Source organism: Phascolarctos cinereus, unplaced genomic scaffold (assembly GCF_003287225.1).
Source record: "Phascolarctos cinereus isolate Bilbo 61053 unplaced genomic scaffold, phaCin_HiC Scaffold_5;HRSCAF=322, whole genome shotgun sequence".
NCBI lineage: Eukaryota > Metazoa > Chordata > Mammalia > Diprotodontia > Phascolarctidae > Phascolarctos > Phascolarctos cinereus.
In genome coordinates this window covers 477,714,357-477,725,877 of record NW_027555958.1, presented here as the reverse complement: position 1 = coordinate 477,725,877, position 11,521 = coordinate 477,714,357, and the positions used below count along the sequence as shown (strand labels likewise).

Here is an 11,521-nt window from a genome sequence, read left to right as displayed (position 1 = left end):
AGTGAAAAATGTTGTGAATCCTTTCTTTTGTTTTAAATGTGTCCTTTTAGACCTTAGTAAATATGTGACTTAGACACACTCCTGTTACAATCATCAGACTTAGGTTTCATGCACTGGATTCACTTCCCTGCTCTTCTCTCCTAAATGTGTCACTAGGACACATAACAATATCCCAAATTTTCCCCTGTGCTGATGTCAATTTCCCCCATTGTGATGTCAGCCTGCCCTGCATGGCCCCATCCCAGGCCGCCTCACTTGCTGCCACCAGCCCTGGCATTTCAGATTTGTGGCACGAAGCCTGCCACACTATCGAAACATGTGATGGAAGGATTACAATATGACCTCCTGTGATTTGAGTCCTGCATCGCTGCCTTTTAAGTAGCAATGAGTAAATCTTCTAAGTTATGTCGTAAGACTTCTTGTCCAAGAAGCAATATATTCTGCAACCTCATAGACCGGATAGTGAAAAGACCCTCCTTGCAGTTCTTGGGTCAGTGGGGCTACCACTGCTACGAGCCCAGGATTTACAGGACGCTGGCGAAGATCCTGAGGTATGTCGACCTGGAAGGGTTCGATTTGCTGCTCACAGACTATATCACATTTGTGGAGAAGTCAGGATATCGTTTGAGCTGAATTTTAATCTTGAGTTTACCGAAATTTGTGTGAACACTATTCTGTACTGGGTCTTTGCAAGAAAAGGTAACCCTGACTTTGTGGAGCTGCTTCTCAAGAAGACCAAGGACTACGTGCAAGACAGAAGCTGCAGCCTGGCTCTCATCTGGAGGTAACCAGCCCCCACCCATTACCGTTAAGGATGATTCCTCCCCAGGAAATGTAAACTCTCCCACGACTGAGCCCAGGCACGCCCCTGCGAAGGGAGGCTTCCCCTCTCCCCATGGCAAGCGCTTTTCATGGAAAAGCTACAGGTTCTGTCCCATATCAGTCGAGTAATCAATCAAAAAGTGGGTACTGAACAGGTACCTCCATGTGCCAGGTCCTGTGCTAGATGCTGGGGAGGCAAAGACCAAAATAAATGTCTCCACCCTCAAAGGGCTTATATTCTATTGGGGGAGACAACATGTATGTAACCATAGGATGGTAAACAAAATAAGTATGAGGTATTGAAGAAATCAGGGAAGGCTTCATGTAGGAGGAGGCGTCTAGGTTGTATACAGTTGTGCATTTATTGTCTGCAATCAGACTGCAACCATTAAAGACCTCTGAAATTTAGACACAGAAAGTCATGCTTTTCTTGAGTACTATGATCTCAGCTTTTTGAAACTGGATATTTTCTGTGTATGCTCGTCCATATAAATTTATTTTTCATAGGATTTAAAAAATGAAAAGGATTAAGCACTAACATCCAATTCAAATCCATTAGGCTACCATTTATAAAGCACCTACTACATAACAGGTACTATTGCCAGGCACTGGGCATACAGAGAACCGCATTAGCCCCAGACGAGCTTATCTCGTCTACTGGAATATAACAATCAACAATTTATGTTTACCAAACTCAGTGGTTTCCTGACAGGTATGAGTTAGTGACTTGAAGCCCTCCCAAATTTCTAGGGACCTTGCACCTTGAAGAAAGTTAGCAAAGTCATGGTGTATACAACGATCATGAATGAGGGATGCCTATGAAACAAAGAAGATTCCTTCAAGAGCAAGGAAGGAAGGATGGAAGGAAAGAGGGAGGGAGAAAGGGAAGGAAGGGAAGGAAGGAAGGAAGGAAGGCAAGAAAGAAGTAAAGAAGGAGGGAGGGAGGAAAGGAAAGAGGGAGGGAAGGAAGGAAGGAAGAAGGAAGGAAGGAAGGAGGGAGGGAGGGAAGGAAGGAAGGAGGGAGAGAAGGGAGGAAGGGAGGGAAGGAGAGAGGGAGGGATGGCCTCCGTGGAACTCTCTGCCCCAGTCTGTAACAATACAAATGCTGCTGCTAGTGTTAAGCGACATTTAGCACATGCTTGGGAGTTTGCAGAGAGGGGTGAAGGAAGGCCCCGAATACTGCCTCTTGTGCAATGTCAACCCCAAACTGTACTTTACATTCCAAGGCCCTCTAACTATGGCCTCTGATCATGGAGGGGCGGAGGCACATATGAGGGCCTGGGGAGCATCGGCTTCTCTTTCCCTTTCCCCACACTGCACTCCCCTCTCTTTCTTTCTCCCCCCTCCCTTCTCTCTGCTAGAAAAGGCTTGGATGTTAGCTTAATGTTCAGTGAAATAAAATTATTTCTGGCAGATTTGTGCCTAGAATGTACAGTATTCATCATTTTTTTCCTTAGCACCAATTTTCTACAATTTTACTATCAACATAGGCGTGTGATGGGCAACTTTCCCCAAGATTAATATCAGTCATTTTACTAGCTCTTAAGAAAGCATTATGACGTTTTACAAGGAAAAGAATGAAGGTCTTGGTGGTGAGGATATTTTGCTTACAGTAATATTCAGGGTTTTGACAGATTGGACGACCCGCATGCACCGTTAGAATGTCAACCTGTCGTGCTGTCCCGGCCTTAAAGCTAACTTAGAAGTCACTATAAAGAAAAACCACTGAAACCAAGCTAAAACTAGGGTCTAACATGAGTTTTAAAAGGGTAACCTGCACCAAAGTGGCATTTGATTAATCCTCATATTTGAAAAAGCACATTAGGGTAAATCAAAACTTGCTTACTTGCACGACAGTTACCCCAATCTCTTGGGACGTGGCGCAATGGGGAGGCGAGCGGAGGAAGGGCAGCTCAATGAGCTGCTCCTTCGTACCTGAAAACCCGAGCATCCCAACTCCCCCCATGGCTGCGGGGCTGCGGGAGTCGGGGTGCTTCCCTCCTCTCTTCCCTTTGACTGCCCCAGAGCATGTGGAAGGATGCTGCAGGGGCCCTGCTGCCCAGCGCGAGGGCTCAGGCGGCCTAGCCGCCCGCGGTCAGCCTCCCACAGTGCTGCTCCTCTGGCCAGGACACTCCCGTCCTCAGCCCCAGAACTAATCTGGACGTCTCAGCTTCCTCCAAGGCTCACCCCAAGCCCCTTCTTTGTTTCCCTAGATGTTCCTCAGTTCCTTCTTTGCCATTAACCTTGTCTGTCTTGTATTTTCCCATCCGTGTGCATGTTATTGGGCATCTAAGATGGTGATTGAACAGAGTGCCGGGTCTCAAGTCAGGAAGACCTGAGTTCAAATCCAGCCCCAGACACTTCCTAGCTGTGTAACTGGGCAGTCACTTCACCCTGTTTGCCTCAGTGTCCTCATCCATAAAATAAGCTGGAGAAAGAAATGGCAAAGCATTCCAGCCTCTCTGCCAAGAGAACCCCGAGTGGGGTCACAGAGAGTCCGTGGTGACTGAAGGACGAGGACAAAAACACAGTTATTTCCCTCCCATAGGCTGTAAGCTCCAAAGGGGCGAGCACGTGGCGGTCACTTCTCAAATGCTGTTGAGTCAATTATCAGAAATCCGCTGGGTTCATGATCCAACACCCTCCCGGAGGGAAGAAAAGCTTCCAGACGAGTCAGGAACAAAGCAGTGCGGAGTGCTGTCCTGCCCGCTCCTGCTGAGGGATTCCGGGTCTCTACCCTATGCCTTTCTCCCAAGAACAGCATCAGTCCAGGCTTTCAGACTGCAAGGGTATTCTCCAATGTTTCTTGGGAAACTGAAAAGGAAGATTCAATCTGCTTCCACAGCATAAACATAGGACCATTGTTTTGTAAGAAGATCCTATTCAATTTAATACCACAAGCATTTGTCAGGTACCTACCATGTGTCAGGGACTGTGCTAGACAAAAAGACAGAGTCTTTACCCTCAGGCTGCTTCCAATCTCTCTGGGGCAACAAGTGTGCTCACAGGCAGGGAGGGCACTGGGTGCCAGAGGAGGTGGGAAAAGGCTCATTCCACTTGAGGGAAAACCACATGTAGGCAAATAAGTAAAAAACACCTACACATACACATGCATACACACACATATACACGTACATATACACACACGAAGATACACACACACACACACACACATAATCAATCATTCCAAAAGGGTTTCGGCTAAGCATCTACTGAGCACCACTGTGCCAGGTCCCAGGAGCAGGCCAGTCCTGGCCCCCCAGAGGCGAAGTGAATACAGAATTTATGCAGGTAAACAGAAGGTGATTGGGGTGGGGGGTGAATGATGGCAGAAATCACTTGCAGAGGGGGCACTGCCCATGCAAAGGAAGAGGCAGGAAATGGGTGTTGTGTTCAGGAATAGCAGACACACTGACTAGGCTGCATCCTAGGGAGTTTGAGACAAAGAGAGGCTGAAGTAAGATTATTCAGGGCCCTGACAGTGAAACAGAGGAGTCTGTATCTTTCCAGGCAGAAACAGAAGCCAAAGGGGCTTCTTGGGAAGGGTGGTGACATGGTCAGGCCTGTGCTTGAGAAATGTCGGTCTGGCAGTCACTTGTGTGGGGGCTGGAAGGACAACAGTGAATCTTCAGGTGGGGAGACCAAACTGCAGGCTGTTGTCACGGTCTGTGGGCCGGCCCTGCATGACAGGGGTGCTCAGTGGGCAGAGTCGACAAGACTTGGCAGTTTCCTGCCCTGTGGGGTCAAGGGATGAGGAATGGAGGAGGACCCCAAAGCTGTCTACAGGGCATGACTAGAAGGATAGGGGGAAGTTAATGAAGCAGGAAAGTGAAGAGGGCTCGTCTAGAGAGAAAGGTCAGGGATTGTTCTGAATAAGGGATGCCTACGGGGCATGCAGTACATGCTGTCCCATGAAGGTCAGGAAGGACATGCAGGCTGGTGTTTAGATTGGGGAGATCTCTTCAGAGAGACGATCATTTGAGGTCACCAGAAAGTACAGGGAAGAGTCAGTGGCTGGTTCAAGACTAAAGTTCAGGACAAAGACTATGCCTAGAGTTACGGGTCATTTTCATGGAGATGGTTCTACCAACTAGGAGAGAGCTTAGAGAGAATGGGGTAGAAGACCCAGGGAGAAGATGGAAATGACAGAAAGACCGGTCAGACAGGTGGGAAGAGAGCCTCGAAGACCCAGAGTGCAAGATTCCCTCCCAACCCTTCCTCCAGAGGCTGATGCAGGAACACAGGCAGGCAGGTCGCAACTCGCTCCAGGGATTTATTTATTGGGGACAAAGGGTGACTGTGGCTGAGGAGCTCAGTGCCCTTCTCACCATCCAGCTCCTCTCCAGCCTAACACCACAGGACACCAAGGTCAACCTTCATGTCTCCTACCTGAACAAGGCTCCCCTTCCCTGGAAGGCGAGTCTTCCAATCCAGCAAATCATCAGCGGCTCTAGGCAAACTGACTCGGCTTCATTTCCTTAGTCCAAACAAGGAAACTCCATGGATGAAGACCGTAAAGAAAATCTGCCTTCATTCCTTGATGGGATGAAACGCTGGATGTGGGAAGACAGATGGATTTGGAGTCACTAGTCCTGGTTCAAGTACCAGCCAGGCCACTTCCTGGCTGGGGTATGCTCGGGCCGGCTCATATTGGCAGCGGCCTCACTCTAAGTGGCACACACTGCAGCCCATCCTAAACATTGCATCAGATCCTCTGGTGGGCGGACAGTTCACCTGCAGCCACATGTCCTAGCTAGGGGAACTCCCTGGAGCTCTGGCTCATCCAGCCAGACTTGGTCAGAGATGGACCTTGAACCCCGGCCTTCCTGCCTTTGAGGCTGGCTCTCTCCCCATTATGCACACTGACCCGCCGCACAGGGCACTGGGGGGCGGGAAATGACAAGTTCTCCTCTTTGCCAAGGACACCCTGCCACCACCGAGAGAGTCCAGAAGAAACTCTGAACCAATGATTCTGAGAAGACAAAACTCCCTGGGAGGAGGGAAACAGCTTCTCCCTTGAGGGAGCTGAACCCAGCCTTGTTATGCTGGATATTTCTTGAACCTATCAAAACTACTTCCATTTTGCCCAAACACCTGGGAATAAAGTGGCTTCAACCTTTATTCTTACTACAGTGAATCACTGACCTCCAATCAAAGATGAAGTCTAGTGAATGGCCAGAGAAAGAGCAGCAGCATAGCAGAGCGTGCAGGAGGAGCTGCCTCAGACACCTATGGGGGTAGGGGGTGGTGACCAACAGCAAATCATGTAACCCCTCTATGCTCCTGGCCAAGCTTCTCCAGCATTAACCACAGGAGAAGAGCTGATCTCTACCCATGGACGAAGCCTGTAATGACAGCTTAGAGAGACAGAGTCAATAGATAAGGTAGATGGCAGACAGCATGAGAGACAGATGTAGATAGACAGGCAGATAGCTATAGATGTAGGCGGACAGACAGAGACAGAGAGCTAGACAGAGATAAACACAGCTAGACAGGAACAGACAAAGACAGAAAGATAAAGACACAGATGAGACAGATAGGCACAGATAGACAGACACCTAGATATAGACAAAGATAGACATAATTAAACATGGGTGGATCAACACAGATAAGCATAGGCAGACATGGCTAGACATAGGAAGACAGAGATGCAGAGACAGTGAGATAAGCAGGCAGAGACACCAACAGACAGACAGACAGACAGATCAATCTGGGGAACTAGAAAAAGCCATGGACATCCTAGTGGCCGTTTAATAAAAAGTGACATACACATTTTGTTAAAGCAAAATCAATTCAACCAATAAGCCACCAAGCCCTCTACTCCTCACCACCTTCTTCTCCTATCAGTTCCAGAACCTGGTTTCCCAACAATGTGGGTTTTTCAGTTGGAAAATTTGGCATTATTAGGAGTAATGTATATTCTTTACATACAATTATTTTTACTATCTCAGTCTATACTTTTAAGTGTTTGTTCTTTGGTTATGTTCCATTTAGTCTCATCAATTAATGAAGTAGAACACTTCCCGTGAGATAGCCCACATGGCAAGGAAAGGCTAAAAAATTGCTGCAGTGGTAACAAACGCCATTGACAACCACAAGAACAGACAGGTATTAAGCATCTACCTAAATACCCCGTGCAAAGTCATGGGCTAGGTTCTGGGGCACAGACAGAGATACAGACACTCGCCCTCAGGTAGCCTGCATTCTTCTGGTACTGCCCAGTGAAGTGAACCAGACCCTTCCTTGGCTCCCGCATACTTTTTCTCCCTAATTCCACAGCCGTAATGAGCCTCCATCAATGCAGCCAAAGCACCGTGGCCAGACGGTCTCCAGCCCGCACAAGGACAAGGAGTCGGGCAGACAGAAATCCTGAAGAGCGAGCCCGGCTCTTCCCCTACTTCTACTCGCGTCTAACACTTTTAGGAGTATTTCTAGAGCCAAGCTTCTAAAGCCAGCGGACTCTGCCTTTCTCTCTGCAGAACGTTCACCCCCGTGTACTGCCCAAGCCCACTGAGTGGCATCACGCCTCTGCTGTACGTAGCTCAGACCAGGCAGTCCAACATCTTGAAAATACTCCTACAATATGGAATCCTCGAGAGAGACAGAAAGCCCGTCAACATCGTGCTCACCATCCTGCTGTACCCTTCCAGAGTGAGGATAATGGTCGATCACGAACTGGTCGACATCCGGGAAGACGCCAAAACGTGCCTAGTGCTGTGTTCCAGAGTGCTTCCTGTCATTCCAGTCCGGGAAATTGAGGTACGTGAAACACTGAGCGTGCACAGCTCACGCTGGCAGCGGAGATAGTGGGAAGGAGGGAATGGTCAGACTCTCTCACTTTAAGCCAGAAGCAAGTTAACTGCAAGAGCATAAGCACGCTCATTAAACAAATAGCAAATAAAAGGATGCCATCTAAGCTAAGAACTAGCACAGGGCCTCATTTTCTTTTACCTTGTGGATGATAATGTGCAAATCAAAATCTACTGTGCCCTTTTCAAAGCGACCAAGTAGGTGTACATCAGCGTTATAGATCACATATTGTGAGAGTACAGACATCTAACAAGTATGTTCAAAGTAAGCACGAGCAAAACAAAATCATTCACAATTACGTGAATTGTTGAATGTCTGATCTGAACCAAAAGAATACAAATGAACTAATACCCTTACTCTACGCTTAGCAACTTTCACTAAGGGAGCTACGGGAGTACTCTGTGACACACCCTACTGATCTGATTGTAGACCATCACCACTACCTGCCCCAAGACTAGATTCCTATGAAAGGAAACACCCACGTAGGACTAGCTATAGATAGGGATTATTTTGCTGCATTGTATAACTATACACCAAAACTTCTTTTCCCAAATCTGGTTTGTATAAGCCCTGAGTGAATCTGGTAACCAGTTTGCTAGCTCTGCATCCCTCCTCATGTGTATTTGTATTATATATGTGTGTGTGTGCACGCACGTGTATGTATATATACATATACACACACACACACATTTCTATGTGTATATATACAACTAGTATATATATCACGTATCTCTCTGTGTGTGCACATACTGGAAAAGGGCACTGATTACAAGATTCACTTGGGATTTCTATAAGCCTGATCTGGGGAAAGAAAGCAAAGTTTATATTTGGACAATATAGTAGTAAAACCATGAATAAGCTTCTTTATCTTATAATCCCAAAGTACTTTAAAAGACAAGTTCTGAATAAACTATTTGTTAAATTGACTGTCTCTGTACTCTAGAGATCTAGAAAACACGAAGCTAAAATACCATTTTGCCCTACGTGTTTCTGTGAATTAAACTAAGTTTGGATAAACTGCAGCTTATGTTAGGCAGCTTGGGCAATGTCCACCATTTTCAACATAACAGCAAGTTTCTGTGCCAAACAGCTGCATCGTACCAACTGGCAGCAACCATCAGCTTGAGAAAACTGAGTTATTGGGACAGCTCCAAATTCACCCTACACAAATCACCAACATGCAGGAGACTGCCAGCTCCCTCCCAAGCTGGAATCTTAACCTGGAGTCCACAGGCTCAAAGGGATCCATGGACGGATTCCAGAAATTCCACGGATGTGGATGGGTGAAAATTACATCTTTATTTCAATATATTTTGTTTCCTTTGTGCTTCTACATACTTTGTTCTTCTGCATTAACAAAGATGATTCTGAGAAGGGAATCATGGGCTTCCCCAGACTGCCGAAGTGGCCCATTACACACAGACAAGGGCTAAGGACTCTTGCTCTGAAGGTCTCTGTCTGTCTGTCTGTCACACACACCCCCCCCAACCCCATAGAGCGAGGGAGCATGGTGGAGTGAAGGGGCCACTGGCCTTGGGAGTCAGGAAGACATCGGTTCACATCCCACCCTCAGACACTTAGTAGGTGTGCATGGTCCAGGCAAGTCTTTTAACTTGCCTGTGTTTCAGTCTGCTCTTCTGTAAGGTGAAAGGGTTGGACTGAGAGGCTCCCAAGATCCCTTCCAGCCTAGCTCTATGAGGGGAAGAGCTGAGAGAGGAAGCTTTTGGTGCCCCCAAGACCACACGGCTGTAAGGTGCACAGGAAGTACCAGCCCATGTTGGTAGAGGGAGTGTCCTGACCTGGAAGTTCCCTATACAAATGAATCCCAAGACTCAACCCTATTCCTATATGCACACATATGTATTTTTGAATAAATAATCACTTCTCAAGACTCTGCAACATGTATAATTTGTTGCATTCAATTCTCAATAAACCTATATAACTTTGGTCCTCTGCCCATCTCGACTGCATTACTCACTGTACTTTAGGGTTGCTTACTATACCTAATTTGAGCCATAAAGAAGAAAAAGGAAGTGAAAGAAAGCCCTTGAATAGGGAGCATTCTGGCCTTTTTAAATGACTATATAAATTTATTTGGTTTATATCTGTACAAGATCACCCTTTCAATTTACCACTCAGAACAGTCAACATCTAATCAAATTTCTATTTGTCGAGTATCCCTAGCAAATTTATTTTTAGGATCTCCCTAACAAAATTATTCCCAGAATTACATCTTTTAAAAGGAGTGGCTACTCTGATTTGGGGTTCTGGAATTATAATTAATTCACTTGCTGTGTGAACAAGAGTAAACACTTTAATTTCTAGTGCCTTGGTTTTTTCATCTGCAAAACAGGAATTTAAAATACCTGCTCAGATTTAAATAAAAGATATGAAAGCATTTTGATAAATTTAAGAATCTTGGAGAAATGTAAGCTGGTATTTTTTACTGCATTTGAACTAGAATTATGTACATACCAATAGTTCTGACCCAACTGTATTGTTAGTGATAAAGAATAATCTAAATGTTTAAAATAAAATCCTTTTTCTCTTCTTCCCAGGCACAGCTGAGCTTGGGAAGGCGGCCAATTGTTTCCAATTGGTTAGACTACATTCCTTCAGCAAGATACAAAGATCCATGTGAACTCTTACATCTTTGTAGACTAACGATCAGAGCTCAGCTTCTTGCCAACAATATGCTCCCCGATGGAATATTTTCACTTCTAATTCCTGTTCGTCTACAGAACTACCTGAATTTAGAAAGCTAATACACTTCTTTATCCCTAATTCCTTAAGGATGATCACCCTTTGTGTGGTTCAGAAGTTAATAAACTACTGTATTAACTTCATATTTTTACTTCAATGAATATTTTGTTTGATAATTCACATATTTTCTTTAAGTGTTTTGAACACAGAAGGTGCTTAATAAATGCCTGTTGAATGAATGAAATAATGGAGTGTCAGTATCAGATACTTTTTGTCAGAAGATCTGAGCCCAGATTCCACTCTGATGTTTGCTTCCTGTGGGTGTTACCTACAGTGAGTCACTGACCTCCCCAGGGGCTCTGTCCTCCTCTGTCCACTGATAGTGGTGGACTGGACAGACTCTTAGGTCCATGCCAACTCTAGAGCTATGCCAGAGTCCATAGCACCAACAGGGTGCGAACCCCTGCTCTGAAGGTATGCTTCTGTCTGTCTGTCTCTCTGTATCTCTCTCTTTTTCTCTCTTCTCTATCTCTGTCTCTCTTTTTCTCTCTCTGTCTCTTTCTCTTTTTCTCTGTCTCTTTCTCTGTCTCTCTGTGTCTCTCTCTTTCTCTCTCTATCTCTATCTCTCTTTTTCTCTCTCTGTCCCTGTCTCTCTTTCTCTCTCCTGCCCTCTCAGTCAACAATTATTCAATAAAGATTTCTGTGCCAGGCATGTCCCTGCCTTCTAGGAGCTCACAGTCTAACGAGGGGAATAACAAGCAAACATACACGAGACCAAGCCACAGACAGAATGAATCTGTAACAAATTAAATGAAGGAACGCACCAGGTGTGAAAAGACCAGGCAGATAGGAGGGGGCTGGGTTAGGAGGGCTTTAAAAGCCAGACAGAACATTCTGTATTTGAACCTAGAGAAGTCGGGGGTCACTGCAGCTTACTGAGCAAGGAGGGTGACAGGATCAAACCTGCCCTTTAGGAAAATCACTGGATGGACTGGAGCAGGGAGAGACTGAGGCAGGCGACCCCCCAGCAGCTACTGCAGTGGTCCAGGTGGGAGGGCATGATGGTCTGTAACAGGGTGGGTGGCAGTGTCAGAGGAGAGGAGGAGTACAGGACGAGAGATGTTGGAAAGGCTTTGGCACCATATTGGATTGGGGGAGGGTGGGGAGAGAAGAGAAATATTGGGTT

The 11,521-nt window shown here is 46.2% G+C and overlaps 1 protein-coding gene across 1 annotated transcript; it reads left to right on the top strand.

Moving 5' to 3' along the window:
• The first annotated feature begins 384 nt into the window (after positions 1-384).
• Positions 385-10,579, top strand: ASB17 (ankyrin repeat and SOCS box containing 17). The gene is given in 4 exon segments (XM_020968494.2): positions 385-619; positions 622-784; positions 7,302-7,581; positions 10,191-10,579. Coding segments are annotated over 4 exon segments (885 nt in total). The 3' UTR covers positions 10,398-10,579.
• The last annotated feature ends 942 nt before the right edge of the window (positions 10,580-11,521 follow it).